At 45.4% G+C, this 26,559-nt stretch overlaps 1 protein-coding gene across 1 annotated transcript in view; it reads right to left on the bottom strand.

Annotated features, from left to right (window-relative positions):
• Positions 1-109: 109 nt before the first annotated feature.
• Positions 110-26,559, bottom strand: part of CAPN14 (calpain 14) — a 52,148-nt gene continuing 25,698 nt past the window's right edge. Inside the window, exons 3-22 of the mRNA XM_017501939.2 lie at positions 25,675-25,744; positions 24,754-24,872; positions 24,482-24,618; positions 23,164-23,338; positions 22,165-22,230; positions 19,921-20,006; positions 17,090-17,164; positions 15,574-15,737; positions 14,350-14,513; positions 13,818-13,826; positions 11,709-11,914; positions 10,745-10,781; positions 10,187-10,243; positions 8,837-8,894; positions 5,894-5,958; positions 4,510-4,578; positions 3,748-3,823; positions 3,027-3,143; positions 2,587-2,642; positions 110-297 (exon numbers count right to left, since the gene is read on the bottom strand). Coding sequence (XP_017357428.1) covers positions 271-297; positions 2,587-2,642; positions 3,027-3,143; positions 3,748-3,823; positions 4,510-4,578; positions 5,894-5,958; positions 8,837-8,894; positions 10,187-10,243; positions 10,745-10,781; positions 11,709-11,914; positions 13,818-13,826; positions 14,350-14,513; positions 15,574-15,737; positions 17,090-17,164; positions 19,921-20,006; positions 22,165-22,230; positions 23,164-23,338; positions 24,482-24,618; positions 24,754-24,872; positions 25,675-25,744 — 1,833 coding nt within the window. The 3' untranslated portion in view covers positions 110-270. The remainder of the gene's footprint in view (positions 298-2,586; positions 2,643-3,026; positions 3,144-3,747; positions 3,824-4,509; positions 4,579-5,893; positions 5,959-8,836; positions 8,895-10,186; positions 10,244-10,744; positions 10,782-11,708; positions 11,915-13,817; positions 13,827-14,349; positions 14,514-15,573; positions 15,738-17,089; positions 17,165-19,920; positions 20,007-22,164; positions 22,231-23,163; positions 23,339-24,481; positions 24,619-24,753; positions 24,873-25,674; positions 25,745-26,559) is intronic.

Genomic DNA, 26,559 nt, shown 5'->3' with positions numbered 1-26,559 from the left:
TGTGGCCCCAGGGAAGGACGGCTGGCTTTTACAAATCTGATGCAATCTTTTTTTTTTTTTTTTTTTCCTTTACTGCCTCCCTTCCCTTTCTGCATGCTGGCTGTCCAAGGGAGGGGCTGCAGAAGAGAAATCTTCCCAGCTGAGAAGGTGATGGCTGGTGAGGCGGTTCTGAAGATCAGTGAGTAGGGTGGATGTAGGTTGGTCTCAGCCAAAGGCTACTCTTGGACCACATGCAGAGTCCTCAGTGAAGGCAGATGAGACTCAGCCTTCTCAGGAGTACAATGCCATCATCATCCACTGGACATGTTAGAAAAGCAAATGATAATCAGTTCAGGCTCACCTCTCACCTGGGCCTCCCCACCCCACAATCCTGGGGAGCCGTGGAGACAGAACATTAATGGATGGTTTAGCCAGAGGGACCATACCATCCATTAGGAAGTATAAATCAACCTGAAATATAATCAACCTTGACTTCTCACAGTGCCTATGAATGATGACAACCAAATACAGGCTGATTCTATATTCAATTCTCAAAGAAATTTTTTTCCCATGAATTCAATTTGGCATGTTGTGCCAGCTCTGTGCAGGTGTGCAAACTGGCAGGGTAGCAGAAATCCATTTAAGCATATTCTGCATGTTTACATTTATGGGACCGTTGGTCTGACAGCTTTATGTGGGTGTGATGAACTACCCCTCTAACTCATATACAGGCGACCTCTGGGGAAACTACTTCCCAGGCCAATCCCAAAAAATGATAAAGCTGAGAACAGTGAAGTTACCAATGGTGTCAGGGAAAGCCTCAGAGTGAAATCCAACAAGGTGGCTGCCATTCCTTGCAGACCTTGGGTGGCCCTGATCCTCACTGAGCCAGAGATGGTCAAAGCTGGAGGCAATCTCAGAGACCACCTAATTCCACTCATGTCACATGTGGGGCAGCTGAGGCCAAGATTTAATGTGATTTGCCAATGGTCCCCAAGCTAGTTACAAGGAGTGTTGTGGCTTCGATCCAGTTCTCAAACCCCAGTACAGTTCTCTTCCTGTGATCACTCTTTGCCCACTGGACTCTGCTCAGTGTTGGACTGTCCTGTTTCAGGTGCCACACTTGTGTTGTCCTATTATCCCAGACCTGAGCCTGCCACTATGGATGGACTACCTGGGATCAGGAGTGATGACTCAGCACTCAAGAGTGGGGCTAAGCAGTTCAGGGATGGGCTCAGGTAATTCTGTCCATTGGCCCTCCAGTGGAATCCCACTTCACACCCACTTCACACCGAATCTTGGAGGGATTGAGGGGTGACACAAACTGCAGGTCTCAAAAGCTTGCAAAGTAATTCCATAAAATGGACATTTGAGATTAAGAAAGACATTCCAGCTTTTACTGAATCATTTCTAAGCGCCCTAACCAGAGGAAGGGTTGCAGAAAAAAAGAGCAGAGGATTGAACTCCAGACTCTAATGTCCTTGAAATGAACATTACCTAGCGCCACACCTGGCACCTAGCATCTGTTCAATATATCAGTGCATTTTGAATGATCAGGGAAGATAATCAGTTTTATACATGAATTTGTCTTCTCCTAGGCATATCACCTCATTCACTTAACAAACTGTATGAGATTTGGGAAGACGTCACAAAAACAAGACTAAATATAAAACCAGATGCTGCGCATGTGGGGAAGGCTACGCTGGCCCTTCAGTGAGGTTTATTTGTGGCCTGTAGGCCCTGCCTCATCTGACCCTGATCTCCTGAGACTCATCTTGAGCCATTTCTCCTCATTCTCTGTGTGCTAGCCTGGATTGCATATACTGTTTCATCTAGCCCAGACCTTTCCTACTCTCCCTTCTACCAGCTTGTCTTTGAGGCTTCAATTTCAATGTCACCTTCTCCAGAAAGTCCTTGGTAGAATCCCATCTAGACTAGTTCTCCCATTACTGTCTACAGTATAGTACAAAGAGCTACAGCTCTTTTTTGGACCCAGGTCCTCACCCATCTGTGTCCACATCCTGCTATGCCTGCACAGTGATATGAAAGAGGAGCAAATGGGCTTGGGCATGTGAGTGCTTTGGACAACAGAATGACTTGCAGGTGTGCCAGACTGAAGCCTTGGTTTCAGAGGCCTTGCACGTTTAAGCTCGCTTTCTTATATTTCTCCTGTTTCCCTGAGAAGAGCAAACCTAGGCAGGGTTTCCTCAATTCAGTACCCAGCAAAGCCCTCAGCCAACCCACAGATGCATGAGCAAGCCAGGTGAAATCCACTGACAACCAGCCATGTGACTTGGAGGCTAAATAAGTACATGTCATACATATGCTGCTGAAGTTGTGTAAATTTGTCACATGGCATTATTGCAATCAGAGTTACTGGATATACTAAGTTAGTCTCCCAATCCTTTCATATGTGCCTGCCACAAAGTGGGTGCTCAGAAAACATCTGATGGATGAATGAATGAGTGAGTGTAATGAATGTAGTGCTCTATTTCAAATTCAGCAGAATAAAGGGTCCCCAGAGCTCTTCTCTTCACAAGAGCATGGTCCTGCAAGGGCCACCTCTACCTAAGATGACATGAGCCACTTCCTTGGGGCAAGACTTACCTCTGACTTCTGGAGGTATATCCCTTTGCCATCTTGGGTTAAGTTTTGGAAGACATCTGTGAAAATGCAGCAGAAAAGAAGCACAGCTAATGTGTATATTGGAAACATTATGAATTAGTTCCTCCCATGTATCTCACCTTAACCACATCCATTCGGAAAACGTGAGGGAACCCAATGTCAGACTACACGTGACCACATGCAGCCACACCTATAATAAGTGAGCCACTTCAAACCTTTGCCTCTGGAGTAAGGCAGGGAACAAATGAGTTTGGGTATCTGCAGCCAGGCCTCACAGGCACTTGGCTGGAGTTCCTAATAGCTTCCCTGGATCGCTGTTTCTGGGATGGCAACTGTCTTCTCTTGTGCTTAAAATAGAGACAGGTAGGAAGTCATGGGCAGCAGAGGAAGCCCTGGCCCTCCCCCACTTCCCGCCAGCTCACCCTCCATGTTCTCTACACGCAGCATCAAGTGGACAAAGCTGACAAAGTCCATCTGGAGGCTGGGGCCGCCATAGCGGATGAGCATCAGCTGACAGACATCATCACTGAGCACGATTCCTGCATTGAGCACAGGCTCCTGCTGTGGGTGCTGGGAGCTTGCACCCAGCTCCCCTCCTGCCCAAGGCCCCTTCAATTGTCCCTCCACTTTAGGGACCTGAATCCTGATAGCATGGAAATCTTCTTTTATAGGGTTCATTTTGAATCATTTAATTGTTTAACCAATTTATTTTATTTAATCCCTATTCCTCACCCCTGCCTATTAAGGCAATCAGCCTGGGGCTCTTTTCATCAAGGATGTGATTGGCCTTCAAGAAAGGAGGCAATCTGCTAAGTGCTCAAAAGGACCTGCTCTGGAGCCTGGTAGTCCTGGATTTAAACCCCAGGCCACTAGCTTCAATCTCTTCCTTTGTGAAGTGAGGATTATAACAAAGTGGTGGTGTTGAAGATTAAATGAGAAGTTGAATGTGCAAACCGTCCATCAATTTGGCTCCGATCACAGTGACAGTCATAAAAAATGTTTGTGTTGATTGCAGAGCTACGTCTTTGAGAGTCACACTGTGCATTCGAGTTACTACAGCATGCCATGCATCCCCCCTCCCCTGCTTGGTGAGTGTGCACCCTGCCCATGGGTGCCCACAGCTCCAGCTTTTCCTGTGCCTACCTGCCTCCCTCATGGCAGTCTGCAGCTGTGCCCAGCTCAGGTATCCTGACCCATTGTCTCGCTTGTAGAAAACCTTCTGCAAAGAACCAAATAAGAGGTTCAGGAAGCCAGGCATTTCCAAGCGCCATCTGAGAGACCCTGTGTGCCCCATCAGCACCGCAGAGGGGCTGTTGAAGATATCTGAGGCTCCACATGCAGGGCCTGCTGCCAGGATAAGGATATGGCAGAGTCCATGCCAGGATCCCACCACCTCATGTTTCCTACAGAACAAGGCTTATGAGAAAGAGAAAAGTCTTTTTCTCATGGGGTGTAGACAGCCTTGGTGTGGGTAAATGTGCTTAACATAAGCACATTATCCACACTCTAAAGTGATTCCAGTTTTCTGACTCAGGAGACAAGTGGGAGAGTTGTGAGTTGTAAGCAATGATTGGAAGAGCAAGAAGGAGCAATTTTATGACAGACTTTAAATGCCAAGTGTGCCAAGGAGTTTGGTCTTTCTCTGAAGCCCATGGGAGTCTTAAAAAGCATTTTGAAAGAAAGCAGCATGATCAGATGTGTGTTTTGGAACTTCAGGAGACTACTGCCACAGGCTCCCTGAGTTTGGAAGAGATCGATGGAAGAAATGCTCATGGATGGGAGAGTGGAGAAGGTTTGGTGAGTTGGATATAAAGGGCTGCAGAGGAAAGAAGTGTCTCGTATAGCTTTGCAGAATTGCCATTTCTACACCATCTTCCAAAGAGCGGTGGTTTGACTTGTTCTTACCTGATAGAGCTTCAGCTGCTTCCACAGGTCCCTGAATTCCTGGATGCTCATAGTACCCGAGGCATTAAGCTGATGAAAGGGTTAAGGTAAAAGCTACCAGGGAGAGTTCCATCCATGCTTTGGAGGCAGTGACCCGCCCTCCACAAAGCAATTGGCAATCTGTGGATGGCCTCATTCAATATCTCATATCTGATCTCACCAATTGGCCTTATCTCACTGGTCAGATAGCCCAGGGCTCCCTCCATCCTTGCTAGGGAAAAGCAGAATAAGTCAGAGCACAGCAGTACTGGGAGAAGCGGTGGTGATGATAGTGATGACCACAGCTAGCATTAAGTGAGGCAGGATATTTTGACATGGCCAATTAGATGTGATTTAAATTAAAAAATAGTAACTTTTTTCATTATTATTTTTTTTTAAAAAAAAAAGCTTATGGAAAGAGTCAGGCACAGGGTGGCTAAGGATGCCTTTTATGTTTTTTAAGTTTAATGGTTGGCCTTGTAGACCATGTCCAGATACCCTAGCATCGGAGACATTGGGTCAAAGTACCACCATACCCCATCTCTGTTTGAGCCCTCGCCATGAATCTATCACTGAGTTACACACTTCACCTGTAGTAGGTGAGGTAGGCATTAACTCCCCCATGTTCTAGCTGATGAAATGAGCACTTGGAGAAGGTCTGATCTTGTTCAGGTTCATACAGCTGGTTACAGGGCTGGGACCTGCCCCATGCCTGTACCTGTACACCTAATCCTGCACTGTCTCTGAGTTTCTGCAGACTGTTTTTGTTTTTACAACCTCCCTTAGGCTACCTATTCAGTATGTCTCTCCATAGTATGGATGATCAAACTTTGATTACAATTATCCACTTAGAAAGGCAGTGCGTTTGCTAGAAATATTGCAGGGTTGAGAAACAGGACGACTGAGTTCACGGCATGTTGTTTAACTTCCTAGAGCCCTGGTTTCCTGGTCTATGCATGGGTGCAGCCACCACCCAGTTATTAAATGGAAAACATATGGCCCTAAGGCTTTGGAAAGGCTCTTGTAAACCTGAAGAGCTGTTACTAACCACCACCTTATAGCTGCCTCATCCTCATTCCCAGGAAATGAGATTATTGTGATGGATGGCCGATATTGGTCACCTATTAGATGATAGCTCTGTTCCCAAATTTTATCTGTACTGTTCCATTTGCATTCCCACATTAATCCTACCAAGTAAGTTTCAACACTCTCTCCATGCTCCAGATGAGCATAATGAGGCTCAGCGAACTTGTCCAGGATCCGCAACTGGCAAGGGCTGGGGATGGGATTCAAATCCACTCTTCCTAGCTCCAGAGTGAAGCTCTCAACCAAAAGCACCCATCCACCCACAAACCTGAAAAGATACGTCCAGTAACGCCAGGATCCCCTGGCAGGCTTCCAGGCTGAAGAGGGGCTGTGTGCTCCCCAGACCTGTAAAGGAACAAAAAGAGGCCACATGGGGGCTAGCCCCAGGTCTGCAAATCCCTTTTCTGAGCAGGAAGAGGTAGTGCTGGGTGGGCCAGCTGTAGGCTCTGATGACCACCATGTATGTGGACTGGGCAGAGTGAGAATGGAAGGTAATAGAGAGAGCATGGTGGGTGACAGTTATTCCTGCACCCATGGACCAAGTCAAATGCTATAGGGATACCTGGCATGGCTTTGCTTTGCTTACATAGAGGGCCAGATGAGCATGCCTTTTGTACCTAGGGAGGGCCAGGATCCGAGAGTCAACTTGTTCAAGCTCCCATCCAAATTGGAGGATTCTTTCCTCAGGTTTGTTTCTTTTTTCTTTTTTTTTTTTGAGATGGAGTCTCACTCTGTCACCCAGGCCGGAGTGGCATGTTCTTGGCTCACTGCCACCTCCACCTCCCGGGTTGAAGCAATTCTCCTGCCTCAGTCTCCTGAGTAGCTGGGATTACAGAAGCACACCACCACACTTGGCTAATTTTTTATATTTTTGGTAGAGACAAGGTTTCAGTATGTTGGCCAGGCTGGTCTCAGACCCCTGACCTCAAGTGATCTGCCCACCTCGGCCTCCCAAAGTGTTGGGATTACAGGTGTGAGCCACGACACCGTCTCTCCTCAGGTTTCTTGATGGATGGTCTCATCAGTTACGGGTGCTCACTTTTTCACATTGATGAAGAGCTACAGTCAGGAGAAACTTGTTCCATTAAGTCCAAAGGAACCTCCTATAATATTGGCTCACTGGCCCTAGTTTCACCTCCAGAACACCATAAAATGATATTTGTCTCTTCTTTGACTTCTGCTTTACCTTTTAAAGTATTTCTCAAACCACTCCTTAGATATGATGATTTCTAAACCCTCAACATCCTTTTCTGAGCCCTACATTTTGCCAGTATCTCTTCAAAATATGGTACCAAGATTTGAAAACAGTCTTCCAGATGCAATTTGATTGAACAGAACACAGTGGACCTATCACCTCCAGTTTTCAGTCTGCATTTCCCAAATTATGTTTCAAAGGAGATTTTCTGCAGACAAAGAGTTCTGTGGTCAAAGAAATGTGGGATACTTTGCATCTATTAATGCTTTCCTTCATTCACCATACACTTTACTGTGTGTGAGGTACTGAAGACCCAAGTACAACGGACCACGGAAACTAACCCCTTTATTTCATGGAGCACTTACTAAGCCTCTTGGCTTCCAATGTTTCCTGGAACACAACCTTAAAAACATACACCTAAATGTGCCCATTAAATGCAGCCTGAGTGTGTACAAGCTAATTTAGCAACAACTCAAAACTATTAGTTCATGTCAGCTAGATGTCAACTAAATTCACCCAATAGCTTTCACATAAACTGCCACGAAAATGAGGTCTCTTCTGTTAAGAACTTGTGCTACCATTTTAAAATGGTATATAACAAAATGGTTGATTATCTTCCTGACTACATTTCATCTTTTTGGTTTGGGCACAGCTTGTTGAAAACATTCTGAATTTCAATTCTGCTATCTATTATATTAATGATTTCTTCCAGCTTTGTGCCATCTGCAGCTCCAATAAGCCTATATTCCATGTCTTCTTCCAAGACATTAATAAAAATTGGGGAAATGAACAGGACCAATAGCAGACAGAATCTAAGAACTCGTATCTAAACATCTAAGCATATAGACTCTTGCCTGTAACTGGATAGAATTATCCCTCTAGTTTTATATTTGTATAACTCTTGGGAATGGTGATAAGATTTGTTGTGAATACATCTACTTTTATTATTTTCCAACCCACATTTTATTATTTATCATGGGAGACTCACCAAATATTTTGCAAAAATCTAGTATTTCTCTGATCTATCCATCTAGAACCCTCTTACAGGACTAAATGGAAGCGATTTGTTCACAAATATTTCAGAAAACCATTCTGTATATATGCAATCAAGAACTTTAAAAACTTTTAAATGTGTACAAGCCATTGTTTCTAGGTAATTTCCCTAGAATCAGCCTAGAATGTTTTTTCAGTGGGGAGGGAAAGTTCTAATGTTCTACAATTCCTAGAGTCTTCCCTTATGGATATTTTACTGATAACTGAATTTGGCTTTGAGAAGCTTTCTGCAAATTCGTTCAAAGCCTGAATCACACAATAGTCTGCACTGTAATTTTCCTGGGTTTGAAATCTTGGCTTCATATAAAGGAGAAGCAATCATCTAACTTCTGTAGCAAATACTCTGGTTGTTTTACTTTTTTTACTTTGAAGTTTATTTTTCTCCCTGGAGAAATCAGCCTATTTCTTTCATGTTCTTCTCCCTCCAAATATATGTATAAAATATTTTATATGGATGTTAAGCCTAATAATTGATCCCAGGCTTCATATGAAAGCATCCATGCTACCCATTTGCAATTCTTCTAGGTGGTATGCTCTCTCCTTCCAGATTTTTGTAGCTTGATCAATTTAACATGAGTTCATCAGATAGTTCCCTAGGTAGGCTAGTTAATACTTAATATTTATATCCCAGGTTGAGGAAATGGGTGCAATTCTTCCACATGAAATTGATATGCCAAGAAAGAGATACTCAGTTACTTCTTTCTGACTAGCAAAATGGCAGAAATCTTCACTTTCACTGCCATATATCTCTATACCCAAAGTAAGCAAAATAATAATAATGGTGATGATTTTCAAAGCTGAATAAATTTCTCTACTGCTTTTTCAGATCACATAATCCACCCTTGTGTAAAATAGAGCCACTGGTTGAGACCAGCACCCGGTAATTCACACATCCCACCAAAGGAAAGAGAAACAAAGCCAGAGCTTAGAAAAGTTGTGTCCCCTCCGAGTACAGGATGGCTCTCAAACACTTACTTGACCAGGTCACGTGGTTCAGGATGTTCTGCAGCTGAACTGCATTAATTTCTGGATACTGAATAGAAAGCAGATTGGCAAGAAAAAGTAATTGTTACTGAAGGCTCATTAGATGGCAGAGGGAACATATGACTGGACATAAAATTAAACTGGGATTTTCTAAGTACTTCATGATGCTTTTTAACTGGGTACCAAGCCCAGAGAAACCTGGCAAGGCAGGACTTTTAAGTAGGCTTCTAGAGAACAGTGATTCTCGAAGGTGCTATCCAGGTGCTTCTGAAGTTTAGCTAACAATTTGGTTTGAATTTCATTCTTAATAAAATGTCATTAGTCAAAACTCTAGATTTTAACCTTAGAGTTTACTAAAAGAAACTCTTTATATGAACATTTGACTTTAAAATATACCAATGAAATATAAGTATCAAACATTTGATGTTTTTAAAACTGATGCATATTCATAACATGCTATTTTTAATTGTTTTATATATATTGGGGTTATCTATGAGACTTCATTTGATAAAAGGATTGCAGCATCAAATGTTTGGAAACCACTGGTATGGAAGAAAACATTTATAAACAATACATGTAAGATTCTGATTTATCCTCTCCAGCTACATTACACAAAATTCCAGATGGGCAAGGCAGGTAAGTTGTGACTTTAAATGTCACTAACACAAGGGGCTCAGGTTCTCTGTTTTAGTGACATTGCTCCAAATATCAGACAAGATTTCCAGCATGTCTCTCACCTGCTTCCTAAGTGTCTTGTAGGTTAGGGAGAACGTGGCCTCCAGAGCCCTGCACTCGTACCATTAGCTCTTGCTAGACTCAAATCTGGGTCAGTCCAAGAGAAGAAGCCACAGGGAGTAAGTGTGTGCCCCAGGCTCTCCCCTTTCTTATCAGGCTCATCCCCTCTCCAGGTGACCACTAAAGGGCCCCTTCTCCCTGGGCTCCCCTCCAATGGTTCTCCCTAAAGCCCCCAGGATTTGTCATTGTCATGCTCTCCTTCCCCCCACCCCACCACCCCTGCCCCACTCCCAACTCTGACTCTCTGCTCTGCCACATCCCATTTTCTCATGGATGAAAGATTAAAGTTGCTTTCCTACAACTAATCAACACAGCTTTCAAGAACAGAGAATCACTTTACAGGAGACTTCTAGGGCAATGGCTCTACTCATTTGTCTAAAAACTTGAGGACTTTAATAGAAAGTGGCACTTGGGGGAATAGGTAGCCTTAAATCACAGTTTCTATGCAGCCTCAAGCAGATACAAACCTATGCTTTGATGAAATGATATGCTCCACTTTGTCCCCTGTTCTTCCCCACCCTCCTCCACCACACCTGTTCAACTCACCTTTTCAAAGAATTTGGTGAAGCATTCATTCTGCCCTTCATTTTGATCTTCTATCTCCTACAGGAAGAGACACGTAGAAAGACATAATTATTCACCTGTATAAATGGACTTTCATGTACACCCTAATGTCTCATGGCTTCCAGGCTTCTGAAATCCATGAGCTTAACTTTGCATTGTCTTTAATTTTACACCATAGCATTTATAAACAGCCCTTGCTTCTCCAATTTTCCCTGACTTTGGGAAAGTCACAAACAGTGAAATGGACAAAAGAAACACCAGATAAAGAGAAGCAGAAGAAAGTAGAGACGTAACTCACATAGCTAGCACTCTGGACCCTCAGTGACAAGGACTTGACCAGTGGGTAGTTCTCTACTCTTTGTTGGTGCAAAAACAGCAAAGCCCAGGGACTGATAGGATACACCAGGTAATGTCTGCCATAAAACAGGGTCTGTAAGGATCTGTATCTCTCCTCCCTGGCTCCTTAACTTGAAAAGAGAAACCCAACATCCTGGCTTGGAAAGCAGTCCCAGCCATACGGAATTCCACCTGACTACTTACCTTCGAGATGACAACACCAGAACTGCTGCCAATTTCACTGAGAACAAACAAACAAAGAAAAAAACCCAGAGTTTCCTCTTGGGAATTTCTTGACCAATGTTCCCCCTCTCCGGGGAGCTCATCTTCCATGTTCCTTCACCGAGGCACCACAGGGGCCTGCCCAGCTCTCACACCTTATCTCCCGCTTCCCCTTAAAGAGTACATTCCAGCCCTGTGCATAGCATACCACTTGTAATTCCCTGCTCCCTCATCTAATTAGTCTTAAAAGATGAGTATGAGACTTAGTGGTCTGACATGGCAGTGGGGCCTGAGATCAAGCCAAACTACCTGTGGCCAAGACATAAAAAACAAACAAAAACAAAACAAAACAAAAAACACAAAACCTGGCAGGTAAAACAATCATAGGCAAAATAATGTGTTTGGTTGGGATATGTGCACATTAATTGAACTGTGTACACTAGTAGAATGGAAGCCTGCTAGTTTATGGCAGCCTCCCCTCATCTGAACAACCCTTATACATCTTTTAATAGTCACCTCCTCCCTGAAGCTACTCCTGCTTCCCCCAGGACCATGGGAGTTGGCTCAGATTCTCCTCTTTGAGACTCTTCTAACACCCTGTGCATATAAAATGAGTATACTGGATGCACTGGAAGATCAATAACTTGCTCATATATCTGTGTCCTTTCCAAACTTTGAACTTCTGGAAGTTCAAAGGGCAGGGGCCATGTGTGCTTTATCTTCTTCTCTATAATGTCTAGCAAGGTGTTAGTTTGTGAGTATAAGGAGGGCGGGAAGGAAGGGGAGGGATGTCCTTCATGCAGAAAGTAACCTGGTCTCCTGCTCTTCCCATATCTCTTCTGTCTCAGCAGCAGAAACCCTGGTCTCTGCCATTTCCAACCTTGCCCTCCTTGCCTGCCCTAGCCCGAGCAGTCCCCAACCTCTAGGAGAGGCCTTGTGTCCTTACTAAAAGATGTGCTTCCTGGAGAAGACCCTGAGGATGAACTCTGACTTCTGGTGAGCCTCCAAGGTGCAGGGCACGATGAGGTATGTCCCTGGATCCAGACACAGCTCCTGACTCACTTCTTTCTCCCTGAGAAACTTATCAGGCTGGCTCAGGGGAGCGTTTCTCTGGAAAAACGTGGGGGGCAGTCTCCTCTGGCCATCATGGTACTGTGGGTAGAAGACAGAAAAATACCAGGGGAGGAAATGACCCAGGGCTGTGGCCAGGTCTGAGGCCCTCAGCTCTGAGCCAGAACTAAGGTGGCCCTGATCTGCCAAATCCAATGTTCCACAGTGGAGGATGAAACAAGAGGGGAGGAGAGGCAAAAACCAGAGTATGTGTGTGGCAGGCTGCACCTTTGTAGAACCTATCAGGGGATACATAAATGCACGTCATTTGATTTGACTTACCTTAAAAACAAAACCAGAACAAAATGATAGGAAATATGTCCTTGGGCCTGCAGTTTCCATTTTACAGTGAGGGTTCTGAGGCTTAGACAGGTTAGATCATCTGCCCAAAGTCATCAGCTAGTTACAGTCCCAGCCAGATGGGAATTCAGGACAGCGGAGCTCCATGCTCATGTTCTTTATGCTGCCTGATGCTGCCTCCATGTATGTGATGTGGCACGACTGATGGTCACAGGTACAGATGGACCACCACCACCTGCCACCTACACCTCACAGCTATACACAGATAAAATTCCATGTCACTCAGGGAAAACACCCTTGTAAAGGACAAAGAGAACTGCGCAAGCGCTCAGAAGACCTGAATCAGAGCTCTGATTCCAACATTTCTTGGGTATCTTTTTTGTTTTATCTGATTCGTATTCTCTTTCTCTCTCTGTCTCTCTGACTCCTTTGTTTCTCCATCTCTCCCTATTTTTCTCTCTTGCTTCCTCACCCCTTTGTTCTCGCTCAGGGTTGTAGAGTGCGAGGAAACCCACACCAGGATCCTCTTTCCGGTTTATACACAACTGCTAACCAAGACGCCACCCATCCACATAAACAGATATTTAGCAAATTCCTCCGTACTTTGGAAATAAAATATATATCCTTATGATGTAGGCATTCTTTTATAAGACAATGAGAACTAGGAAATCATCCAATTGCCCTCTTTGCCATGAGCTACTAGGAATCTCAGATCTAAATTGTATAATGAGCCATAGTAATCGTGCTAGGTTTAGTTTTCCTGGTAGAAGCAACTGTCTACCTAGCTCTCATCTCTTTGTCATTTTCTCTTGGCATTTACATTTTGTAACTGATTTGTGGGTTTCCTCTGTTTATACTTGTTTATCGTAGGTTGACCCAAATTCTGTTCAGAAGTAGGCATGACATCAGTAACTTTTCCTTTTTAAATTAATAGGCAAATTTGAGAGTGGGCAGTGTTGTGAGGAAAGCAACAAAAAGAGACCCAGCATAAAATGATTTCTTTATAATAGTCCTTTTACTTGATTCGATTGAACCTGAGAAAATTAAGCGTTTACTCCTGTTTTCTCTGGGAAATAAAATAATAGCCGCCTCCCTCAGAGGATGGGATTCCTTGGGCCTTCCTACCTGACCCCTCCCAGGTGCCACAGCAACTGAAGCCAGACATGCTCTTGTCCCTCTGCCCATGCTCCTGCCACATGTCCTCAAGCCTTTGTCCCTTCTCCCTGGGGAGGTGGGCTGCATGGTCTCTGATGCCCCATATGTTTTAAGTCCATCTTACTTTGGGTTTCAGGACCCAGTCAAGATTGTCATTGATCATCTTTCCTATGCTGTGATGGCCTTCAATATTAGCCCTAGGTATTTGTGTAGGAATTTAATAAATTTTACAATTTATTGGTTTCATGCTAGGCTCTGAGACCTCCCTATAGATGCATGAGGATCTTTTGGGGGTCTTTGAATAAAAAGATTAGCAGATGCGCTTTACTTTCACAAAGGCACAGGAAGTTGGCAGACATTCTCATCACCAGACATTATCATAGCTTCTTACGCAGTATAAGCCTGCTGCAGTCTAACTGAAGCCCATGGAGGCTTGGCCACATGTGATATCACCCGAAACTAGGGCCACCTGGTTAAGGACAGAACTCACCATGTTCATCTGGAAAAAAAAAAAAAAGAGAGAGAGAGAGATCTCATTAGGCAGGGAATCTGGCTCTTTCATAGGCCAAATCCTGAAGAGAAGCTGATATGCAAGGCTCCACCCAGAAGCCCTGTCCCCTCCCACAAGACCTGCGGTTCTATCAGTGACATTTTAATCCATCATCAGAAATTCTGGAAAAGAGGAAGGGAAAGAATGCTTGGCTTCTGGGGAGAGGAAAAGGAAGCCAGTATTGATTGTACTAACTACCAGGCACAATGACAAGCACAACCACAGAATCCTCTTTTATTCCAGCTTTTGCCTAAATATCATTGTCCCCATTTTACAGATGAAGAAACTGATGGCCTAGTGCAAGAAGGTGACTCGTTCTAAATCACATGTTCCTAAAAGATAGCGCCTGCCTTTGAAAACCCAGGTCTGTGAACAGAGACAGATGGTAAAGAGGACAAGGACCAGGAAGACATGGTCACTGCTGGCAACCCCATGCTTGGTCACATGCCCTGTGGTTCAGAGGTCCACCTACCCTATAGAGGTAGAAGCCGATGGCGAGGTAAGGCTTCTGGTTGCGGTGCCTGTGCCTGGGCTTCTGGAGCAGGGACACCAGCACGCTGCAGGGCCTCAGGGATCTCCTGCCCTCTTCGGGCCTCCAGACAGACAGCAGGAACTGTGGGTTCTTCCAAAATGTGTCTGGGGCAGAACACAGCAAGGTGAGAATGGATCCTGTATCCCCAAGCATCTTGCTCACCAAACTACTAAGAGGTGAACAGTCTGAGGACAGCTCTGCCAGGATTGACACCCTGAGTCCCATCAGGACAGAGTCGGGGTCTCTTCAACCTTGGCTGTATGCCCTCCCTCCTTGCTCTTCCACCTGTAGGCTTCTCTAGACACACTGAGCTGGAGTTGTTCCCACCACTGCAACCTCTTTGTCTCGCTCAGTGCCTGGCCCAGGTATAAAATACATCATCAGGATATGTATTTTATTTACTCCGCAAGCATGTGCTATGTGAATAAACAACTGTCTTAACTCTCAGGGGAGGTGACCATGATCTTAGGGACCTTTGCATTTACTGGAGGCAAAAACCTTAGCTTAAGTTCGGCTTCAGACTTTGGGGGAAATACTGTCAAAAGGGGGACTCCAGAGCTAAGGCCACCCTGGCCCATCGGGGTCACACTCCACAGGCCTTGCCTTCAAAGGGGATGGCTCACTATCTCCAAAGTGGAGGAAGGGACACAGCCACCAAACCTGTCCCATCTTGCGAGTTCAGACGAGTTTGTCTCCCCTGCCTAGCGAGCCTGGGAAGCCCAGGGTTTGTGTTCCTCCCAAGCTCCAGGTGGGCAGGACCTGATGCAATTTCCATTTCAATCCTGCCCAGTTAGTGGGTGGTTACCTCAGTGTTTTCAGTGGCCTTCTCTAAAACTAAAGAAAGATTCTCCCTTGATCCTGCTTTTCCCATGCCTGTGTGCCTATGGCCCCTGGTGGTCACTAGGACAGGGCAACCCTCTGGGAAGATACAGCCCCACAGGCTGACGGCTTGACTGACAGGACTCTGTTATGGTGTACATTGGTACCACAGGGGCCCCGTCCTCCCTGTGGTCATAGCCCAGGGCCCCAGCACATAGTGAGACAAGCCAAGCCTCCTCTCCCCTTGGCTAATGCAGAATTCGTGCTGCACTCCCATGTGCAGTCACTCTCACACCCCCGCTCACAACGTCACCCCAAGAGCCCTGCTCCTGCGCATGCACTCACCCTGCAACAACTGCCTCCGGCCACCAGCTGTGCTCCCCTTCTCCCATCTCCCCTCCCGCATGGTGTATGTCCACTTCCGGGCCGCCTCCTGGGTCAACAGGCCTGGGGTCAGTTTACAGATGACCAGGAGCACAAAATGTTCTTTAAAGTCCTGCAGTGTCATCCTGTGGAGAGGAAAAAGGAACAGCACAAAGAGATGGACCAGATAATGCCTAGTCATCAGGACCGATGGGGAGGGTGAGACAAAGCAGTGGGCATCTCAGCCCTCTCATGGACAAAGACACCAGCTCTTGTGCAGAGCTGAGGTGGCCATCAGTACATGAACTGGGGCTGGCTAGATCCCTGTGAGGGTCCATTGTGGGGAGCTGGAGCTGCTGAGAAGCCCCACCCTCTGGCTGGAAGCAGCTGGCCACATGGCTGATGGGGGGAGATGTTCCTGTTTCTGGAATCATGGTGACAGCAGCTGAATTAGTGCATAGCTAACTAGTCATTTGTTTTATCTGTAAACGTTCAGTAAGAATTGCATATCAGTTCTTAATCATTAATTAATGAAGATGTTTGCCCCTACTTGCCAACTCATGGCCTGTGACATTCTGTTTAAACTGGCTCAGTTTACTTAACCAAAAAGTGGAAAAAACAGGAATTTGCAGGGCTTCGGTTCAGTGAAAGAGCTTCCAAAGGGAGAGGGCTGCAGCAGGCTGAACTGGATGGTTAATGGGAGGAGTCCTTGGAACAAGGGTTGACATTAACAGTAACAGTGGCAAACAAAAGCCAAGGGGAACAGATTGGGGCCCCTGTCAAACACCTAGAAGCAGCATCAGCTCAGAATGTCTTGATGGCCTTTCAAAAAATGAGGTGACCGCGTGTTCTCACTCGTAAGTGAGAGTTGAACAATGGGAACACATGGACACAGGGAGGGGAACATCACATTCCAGGGCCTGCCAGGGAGTGGGGGTATGGGGGAGGTATAGCACTAGGAAAAATACCTAATGTAGATGACAGGGTGATGGATGCAGCCAACCACTATGGCATGTGTATACCTATGTAACAAACGTGCATGTTCTGCACATGTACCCCAGAACTTAAAGTACGATTTTTAAAAATGAGGTGAGTAGCTCTGGAGTGGAAGTGTTACTCCGCTCTGGAGGGCCCTGGTCGGTGGGGCCTACCCTATGGCAAGACTTTGCAGTCTCTTCCTACCTCAAGGCCTTTTCAGGACAAAAAAGGCAAAACCTTTTTTGAATATATTGAGCAAGAGAGCAGAGGGGAAGCCAGAGAGGAGGAAACAGCCTGGCGGAGCCCTCCCTGAGCTCCACGCTAGTGGCCTCTGCTCTCATCACAGAGACGGACCATATATTTATAGAGGCTGTTTGTCCTGCTAGACCGTGAGTGCCTAATGGGATGGTGCCTTATTGATCTCTGTACATGAGGTTCCTGGCACCCATCCAATAAATGTCTGCTGGTTGGGTTTTCAAATGTAGGCCAGGACATTTGTCTAAGTCCCCAAGTCCAATACCAGAATTCTCCATCATTGTCTTTCCTCAGAAGCAGAATCTTCTCCTTGGGGCTCAGCAGCTCCCATTTACTTGAACTGAAAATAGAAAAGGGAATGAAAAGCTTGTGGGGGGCATGCTAGAAACTCTTTAGTAAAGGCTCTGTAGTGTCATTATTCATTATTATTTTCATGCTGCTTCAGACAACTGAATTTCCCATTCTATATTACACAGTAGCATGTAGCTTTCATTGATAGCTCACTATGAGCTAAGCACTGGGCTAGGTTCTTGACATACATTATTTCATTCAAGGCTAACAACAAAGTCGTTATTCTCATTTTAGAGGTTAGATAACTGAGTTAAGACAGATTGAGTCACTTGCTGAAGTCATACATCTATTAAATGTCAGAGCTAACATTTGAACCTGCATCTTTTCAAAGGCCATGATTTGAGCTTCTACTACTGGCCATGAAGGAGTAAGACTGTCCTGACAGCCTTCTACCATCAAGAAGTAAAAATGTGACAAAAACAGAAGAAGCTGTTTTCAGATGCTGGACAGCAGGCAACATGGGTCTGTGATCCCAGGAGGTTGGAAACAAATGAAGTGAGCCCTCGCATCACCTAGGCTTTCTTCCTGAAGATAATTTCCTGGTCACTGCTACAGGGAAAGGGACTCAAAAAAGAACATACAGGTCTGGCTGAGTGAAGGAGACAGAATCTGGAATTCGGGGAGATGAAGACAACCAGAATTTGCTGGGCAAAGCACCTGAGAGGAGGGGGCTCATAAAAAAAGAGTTCCAGGAACTTCAGAGGGGCTCCCTTGCACCTTTGGCTGAGATTTAGTCTGTGCTTTCTTAAAGTGAAACTCCCCAAGACTGGACTGTAAGCGGGACACAGTGCTGGGAATCTCATGCATTCCCACTAGACAGAGTTAAAAGACTTTATTTATTTATTTACTTATTTTTGAGACAGAGTCTAACTCTGCCATGTAGGCTAGAGTACAGTGGTGTGATCTCAGCTCACTGCAACCTCTGCCTCCCAGGTTCAAGCAATTCTCCTGCCTCAGCCTCTCAAACAGTTGGGATTACAGGCATATGCCGCCACACCTGGCTAATTTCTGTATTATTGGTACAGATGCGGTTGCACCATGTTGGTCAGGCTGGTCTTGAACTCCTGACCTCAAATGATCTGCCCCCTTCTGCCTCCCAAAGTGCTGGGATTACAGTTGTGAGCCGCTGTGCCCAGCCAAAAGACTTTGTTGAATATATGGAATCTTTACTAGCGATCCCAGAGGGTTTACAATTTAGTAGTAGAATCAAATTATCCCTGATATAAAGTTTGTCTTGACTCCCTAAAAGTGCTTCAAAACCTTCAAAGTATCAAAATCCCTAAGCAATGTAACTACTTACTTTAAAAAAGGTCCGACACTCTTTAAAGAAATACAATAAAATTCAGCACTCTGAAACTAATATTTACAATGTCCAGCATGCAATAAGAAGTTATTAGCCATATGAGGAAGCAGAAAATATGATCTGTGACCAGGAATAAAAAAACAGTCCATAGAAACTGACATAGACATGAGAGAGATGGTGGAATTAGCAGATAAGGACATTAAAACAGCTGTTATAAAAATGCCCCATATTCTCAAAGATGTAAAGAGAAACATGGACATAATGAGGGGGGAAATGGAAGATAATCTCAAGTGGAATTTCTAGAATTGAAAATATAATATTTAAAATGAAAAATATACTGAATGGGATTAACAGCAGATTGAACACTGTAAAATAAAAGCTCACCATTTTAATATTCACTATACCTCTGGATCCAATAAATTAAGAAGCTTGCCTAAACTAAGATCACACAGCTAAGAAGTAACAACAGTGTAATTTTACCCATCATCTATCTCTAATGTTAGTGCTTGTTCCCCTGTGAAAGAAACCGCCACCAGCAACATGATGCTAGATTTCTGTAACACTTTAAAATTTATGTATTTCTTGGGATGACAAGTTTTCCCACATAGACCCAGCTCCTCTAACAACTCTGTTTGCTAATGTGTAACAAATATAATGTAGCACATTCCATCAGGAGGAAAATTCAACTTGTTTGTCTAAGCCTTCACTTTTTTCACTATAAAAATGATTATGTGATAATGTGTATATGGACATGCTTGTATACTCAAAAGACCTGTACAGGATTAAGTACTATAAATCTTCATAATGACAGAAGGAAGGACTTTAGGACTTGACCTCCCTTTCTACCTGTGCCCTACAGCCAGTGTCTAGCCTGCAAAACCCACATTTCTTTAGGGCTACCATTAAGCAGAAACAACCTAAATGCCGGCATCGAATCAGAATGCCCAGAGGCTACTCTATGTAGTCAGAGTGTAGAGTCCAATCCAAATTTGTCTACTTTGACTCAGCAAACCCAGGAGTTTACTGAACCATGCCAGGGAAAGACACCGGACTCAGGCACCAAAGACCTTGGTTGAATCACGCTGTATGACCTTAGGCAATTCAATTAATCTAAGTTTCTCCATTAGTAAAATGGGGACAAAACTATATACTTGGTAATAGCGTTGTTTGGGGGATTAAATGAGATAATAAAAATTCAAAGGGTTTAGCACAGTGCTGGCAAGCCCGCAAATAAACATTAGCTTTAATTATTATAATGAAAGAGAAAGCAGTCTATATACCATAAAGCATCATAAATGTGAGGGATTGAGCATCCCAGTCTGAAAGCTTCCTGATCCAGCCTAAGACCAAAGGAAGCACATATTTGAATTTGTGTGCAAATGGCAGCCTCCTTTGCCTACACCTACCCATTCTCGCCCCTCCAAGATGTCCCCAAAGTTCACCTGTCACTCCAGTCTCCTTTCCATTCCACTTTTCCCCAGGGGTTCCGTAGCTTGACTAGATACTCAGGTCTATGTTTGCAGGTCACCTGCATAAAACGAGAGGCAGTTTAGGTGGCTGGGCTGAGTGCAAGTATTCCAGAGATCTGAGTGAGACTCGGGCCTGCAGCGGAGCACTTGCAATGGAAAATCACAGGTCCAGAGAGAGCTGATAAAGGAGAAAGTGGCTCTGCTCCTTGTACTTACAAGCTGTGAGACCTAGGGCAAATTGCCTAACCTCTCTGTGTCTCCGTTTCCTGATCTGTGAAATAAGGTCAATAGTCATACACATGGCAGTGGATATAATCATACCTGTGACCCTCCCCAAAGGGAATACATACACTCTGAACCTGTGAACACGACCCTATTTGGAAAAAGGATCTTTGCAAATGTAATTAAATTAAGGACTTGGAGATGAGATAATTATGGATTATCGTGGGCTCTAAATTCAAAGACAAGTGTCAGAAGAGAAGGGGAGAGGACACGGAGAAGGCCACGTGTAGACGGAGGCAGAGACTGAGATATGTAGCCTGAGCCAAGGAACACCTGGAGCCACCAAAAGGTGGAGGAGGCAAGCAGGGACTCTTCCCTAGAGCCTTCAGAGGGAGCATGCCCACCCACAGCTTGATTTCAGATTTCAGGCCTTCGGAACTGAGAAAATTAATTTCTGTTGTTTTTAAGCACCCCCTACCACCACCAGTTTATGGTAATTTGTTGTGCCAACCCTAGGAAACCCATAGACCTTGTGAAAAGAAAGTAAATCTTGGAACACCCCCCCACCACCACCACCACCAATCACTAATCTAAAGAGAAAAGTCAAGCTGGGAACTGCTTAGGGCAAACCTGCCTCTCATTCTATTCAAAGGCACCCCTCTGCTCACTGAGATAAATCCGTATCTGATTGCCTCTTTTGGAGAGGCTAACCAGAAACTCAAAAGAATGCAACCACTTGTCTCTTATCTACCTGTGACCTGGAAGCCCCCTCCCTGCTTCGAGTTGTCTTGCCTTTCCAGAGGAAATCAAATGTTCATCCTACATATGTTGATTGATGTCTCATGTCTCCTAAAATGTATATAACCAAGCTGTGCTCCAACCACCTTGGGCACATATGGTCAGGACCTCCTGAGGCTGAGTCACAGGTGCACATCTCAACCTTTGCTAAATAAGCTCTCTAAATTAACTGAGACCTGTCTCAGATATTTGGAGTTCACAGCCTTTTCAGGACAGTGCTGTGAGGATGAAATGAGTCCACATGTGTAAGGCAGTTAAAACAGTATTTAGCACGTAGTAAGTGCTATGTAAATTTTGTTAATAAATATGGAAACCAATTAAAAGCTCTAGGCACACACGCCAACATAGTTATTGGAGATCTAGAAGGAAGACGTTAAGTGTGAATTGAGTCCAAGAAATGTGAAACAGAGTTAAAGAAAATTGGAGGACTTGGGAGGAGTCGGGCTCTCTTGAGAATATCAGAGGTTCTTTAACTTAAACCTGCTGACTTCTTATCTCTATGCTTTACTTACACTGCTCCCTCCACCAGAATGCTCTTCTCACCCTGCACAAATCCACCCGTTTCAGGGGCCAACTAAATGTCACCTCCGCGTTAAAAGACTTTTCTGACTTCTCCCTAACCCAACTCAGTGGAGGTCTTTTCTCCCACCCATGAATTCCTAAAGCCTTTTATCTATGCTTTCCTTTCTGTTTCAACTTTGCTTCCTCCTCATTTTCAGATACGGTTTGTGACCATACCTGACTGTCAGCCCTTTGTAGGCAGGTCCTGTCTGGTGTATCTTCCTCTAAATGCCTAGTAGAACTCAAAAGATGGATAGTAATGGAAACTGTCATATGGAGACTGACATAAAGAAGTGTGTGAGAGAGTAGAAATTTGGGAGGGCAGAACCAGATAAAATGGTTGTTCTTGGCAGCCCAGAGTGAAGTAAAGTTCAAGGAAGGGTTGTGAGATACAGCAGGTGGGAGGATGGTTGGCTGAGGGCTGCCCCAGGGGATGAGGTTGGGATAGTGCATTGGCAGTGGCAAAGGCTGGACCCACCACTTTACCCCAGGAAATAGGTGCAGAGGCACAGGGACCCACCAAAGACTTTACCCACTCCCCAGGGGGTGCAGAAACTAAATCTACCAAGATGAGCTAGGGCCCAGAGAGGGAAGGGCAAGGCTGAGAGGGAAACCAAGGGGCTGACCTCAACCCACCTTCCTGATTCCTGTGAGAGTATATGCATGGCCATCCACCAGCCCGTTCTCCAGAACCTTCTCCTTCTGCAGAGACAAGAGAGGTCCTGATCAGTCTTCTGCTATCTGCAGCTTATTCTTTGAGTCATGGGAGGGCTGCTTGGCTGGAGCAGGGGTTTATGGAGAGAAATGTGGGAGAGAATCATGGTACGGACACTGCATTTTTCAAAGCTTTTTGGTATCCATAGTCTAATTCCACCCTCTCAATAAGTGATCCATTCTGCAGTGGTCATGTCATACCCTCCATTTTATAGACGACAATCTCCATTTAGAGTTGCATAATCAATGTGTGAGGTGACATGCTTGGCCATCAGTGAAGGAAGGGCTGACCTGAGGGCTTCCTACCCACGTTCCATGGTTTTGGCTGTTATCAAATAGGATGGAGAAAGTGCCTTGCGTGTAGCTGGCACTTAATAATTGTTAGCTTCCTGCTCTGCGCATCGTCTTCTTTTTCCGACTGCCTTGCCTGCCCTAATGCCTCAGTACTGCTACTCTGTATTTTTTTTGTTTTGTGTATGTGTGTGTGTGTGTGTGTTTTAAACACTCTCATTCTTGTTGCCCAGGCTAGAGTGCAATGGTACGATCTTGGCTCATTACAACCTCCGCCTCCCAGGTTTTAGTGATTCTCCTGCCTCAGCTTCCCAAAGAGCTGGGATTACAGGTGACCACCAGTATGCCCAGCTAATTTTTGTATTTTTAGTAGAGACAGGGTTTCACCATATTGGCCAGGCTGGTCTCAAATTCCTGGTCTCAAGTGATTTGCCTGCCTCGGCCTCCCAAAGTGCTGGGATTACAGGTGTGAGCCACCACACCTGGCCTTGCTGCTCTGGTTTGAGCACCAGGACCTCAGCAATAGGAGCTGGGTGGACGTCGTGAGCCCACACCCAGGGACAGCAGTGATGGTAGATGGAGAGCATGGGTGCAGAAGATGTTTTTCTGCCAATGCCAGCCCAGTCTCACCCCTGAGTGGGTCTGGCAGCCAATGAGGGTTCTGTGGTAGGTGGCTTTGGTGAGTAGGTCCCAGAGGTTGCCATGGGCTTCTGCCAGGTTGATGGTCATTGTCACCCCTCCAGTGAAGTCTACAAGGGCTTCAGACACCTGTCCAAACTGCAAGTCTTCATAGGAACCAGAGAGCCTGCCCAGGGAAGAAATAAACATGAGAGGAAGAGTATAGTGAGTGTTTATAATTTTATGTGGCCTTGGCATCCACTTTTAAATAGGAGTTTAATATTCTCATACCAAAAGCAGGGCGCAGGCAATGCTGACACAGTTTCCAATCCCACGCCCATCCTGAATGGCTCCGGCTGGTGGTCATAGGTAAAACTTAGAGGCATCTCTCCTGCCTAGAAGACTGGGAGCCTCTCTTTCCCACCACTTCCTTTAAATGGACAATTCAGATGTTTGTCTGAGATCTTAAAGTGACTGCCTGTCAGTCACAGCAAGATCTCCTAGAACTAGTGTCTGCTTGCTTTGAATCCATCAGTTAAATCTGCTTGAGGGAAACCCATTAGGACAACACCCTGGGCTCAAGAAAAGTTATGGGTCCACCACGGGTCCGTTTTCTCTCTTTCTGCCTGGGCTCCCTGACCTCCATGTGCAAGTGTGCGTGTGTGTGCAAGTGTGTATATGTGTGTGTTTGTGCATGTGTGTGTGTGTGAGTGTGTGTGTGTGTGTGTGTGTGCCCTCCATACATGCCAGTACCCTCTAGGGTCTGTAGGTATGAAAAACTCTTGAATTTTCATATTGTGGCTGTATCATTGAAGCTGCGCCCACAATCCGGTCCCTGATGTTCAGGTTCAGACCACCCCACCGGGACCCAAGCAGGTGGATCCCCTGCTGCTGCTCCTTCATGCAGGCCTCTCAGCTGCTGGGGACAGTAGTGATTAGCAAGGCTGAGAAAGTTTCATTCAAAACAAAGGAAGGGGCATTTAAACTGTAGATTAGATTGTCTGAATGAGCAGTGAAGCCTTTGCTTAGGTATTCTTTGGGTGTATGTTGCTACTTCTTCCTTCCACCCCAGGAGCAAAGGAGAGAATATACACTCAGAGTTTCGATTCTCCTTAATTCCATCCATTAGAGAAAGGCAAAACTCTTGAATGCAGGTTTTGATGAGGTGACCCATACACAAAAGACTCTGAATACATTGTCACTTCTATGTCCGCTGAGACATGCCTCAGGATGTCATTTCATAAACTTTACCTGACTCCACTCCGCTCCCTCAACATTGAGAGAGAGAAAAAGAAGCGATGTAAAGGGGATATTTCTGCCGGTTTCTTACTTGGCATAGGCTTTTTCCAGAAGTGCGCCCCAGAACAAGTTCTTGTAGGTGGAGGAGACAAAGACCAGCTGGCCAGCTTCATTCACAGGCAGACGGTCATCGATCACCACAGGAACCCAGTTTCCGTAGTGCCAGAACTGGAGGGAGAGAGTGGCCCCTGATGAATGAGGACTCCTGCAGATGGTGGTGAGCCCAGAAGGTGAAGACATGGTCCTCCAGAAACCCTCTTTCCTATGGTTTCCTCCGTCCCAAGGCCCTGGAAAGACACTCACCCAGAACTGGAAGATGCCAGCATAATTCTCAGTGAAACTCTGATTCAGGGGAACAACCCGGCTCAGAATGTCCTGTTGCAAGCTCAGAGCTTGCAAAGCAGCCAAGAACCAGCAGTCTCCTAAGTCGGACAGCACACAGCATCTGCATGAATCTATCAGGGACTTCATACCTGCAGGAAATGCCTGGTCCCAGTGGCTACCCTCTCTGGGCTAGCAGCCTAGTTTAGGAGAAGAGAAGTATATACTGGGCAGGCAGATGATGAGTCAGCAGAGCGGAGCACTGGGAGCACTGGCTGAAATCCAACTTGACTCCAAAATCAGAGCTATGGTCCTGGACCAGCTTTTAGATTCCTGAATGCCCTATCCTCAGGAATTTGGACCTGAACATCATCCCCCTTTTCCAAATCTTGCCTCTGAAGCTGATTTATGTTCTTCTGAGAAAGCCTCAACCCTTCGGGACCCCATATCCCTGTCTATGATATGGATATCACTGGACTTGGGCCTTCCCTGATGACCAATTTACTATTTTTAAAAAGTAGAGTTGAGGGTAGGTCTGCTTTGATCCTGTTCTGGGAAGCTAATGGCTGCTATCTCAAGAAGGCCCCACTGTGGGAGCTAAAATAGAGTGAGCGCATTTTCCAAACTTAAAATTTAGACCTGTCAACTGGTAATGAGGACGATGTGAGGACTTAGGCAGGATATGGCATTCCCACGCATCCTCAGAGGACCAGCTTTTCTAAACTTCACAGCAAAGAACAGAGCCTGTCCAGGTGGTGTTCAGAGTTTGCCAATGAATAACCATTTCTGGGGCTCTCTCCAGCGGTGATCACTGGATTCTCTTCTTTATCATCCACTCTGTCTTGGCCAGGCCTGGCCAGCAGGCAGCCTGGTGTGTGGTCTCTGGAGGCTGTGCACACTTACCTACAATGCCCTGGCACAGATCCAGCCTTTTAGCCTTGCCAGAATAAAACTGGGGATTGCTGTGCAGCTCCTAGGGGAAACAAATAGAACTGTCATTCTGACCTAGACCAACAAAGCTCCTGGAGCTACAAGGACCATGTTTTCCCATACCCCAAAACTAGACTTAGGGGGACACAGATACAGAGTACATGTGAAATCAGTGCTATCCCACAAGATCTGGGATACGCAATTCTGTCCTTTGTATTTCTCATTCCTTCTCATAGCTCGTATAAGTCAGAGCCCTTGAGGACTCTGTGTAGATACTGAGGGATTCTCAGTTTTCCTAGAGGTCTTCTCTTTCTCCTTTTTCTCCCTGATTCCTCCTTCCTATTCCTGACCACTATGATGGTCTCTTCGGCTTTTCCTGCTGAGATGCAGCCTCTAGTGGGGTGGTAAGGGGGTGGCCTCTCCTCCATGGCAAGATTTAAATCCTTCAGTCTTTGCGTGGACACAGTCTCCCCAAGAGTCAGGTATAGAACAGAGTCTCTGTGTCAGCAGTTCACAGGATTTCCATGTAGCGTAGGAGGCTCACTGAATAATTTTACACACAGTAGGGACTTCATAAGTCTGGGGCTGAAGGTATCAATGGTGATGCCTGAGTGGGGAAGAGTGAAGGAAAGTGTCTGTGGCATAGGCTTACACAGGCTGTTTGCTAGCCGTGTTCCTGAAACCCTGTATGTAAATCAAGCTTCAGGGAGATGGATTACATTCGAACACATTAAGAAGTTGCTTTTTAAAGGAATTGATGTATTTTATAAAGTGAAGAATACTTCTGTAAAGTGATTAATAGCTTCTTAATTTACATGTTTCATGAGCCTGCTTTGGGGGGAGGAGGTTGGAGATATG

Source organism: Cebus imitator, unplaced genomic scaffold (assembly GCF_001604975.1).
Source record: "Cebus imitator isolate Cc_AM_T3 unplaced genomic scaffold, Cebus_imitator-1.0 Scaffold286, whole genome shotgun sequence".
NCBI lineage: Eukaryota > Metazoa > Chordata > Mammalia > Primates > Cebidae > Cebus > Cebus imitator.
This window is presented reverse-complemented; position numbering and strand designations above follow the sequence as displayed.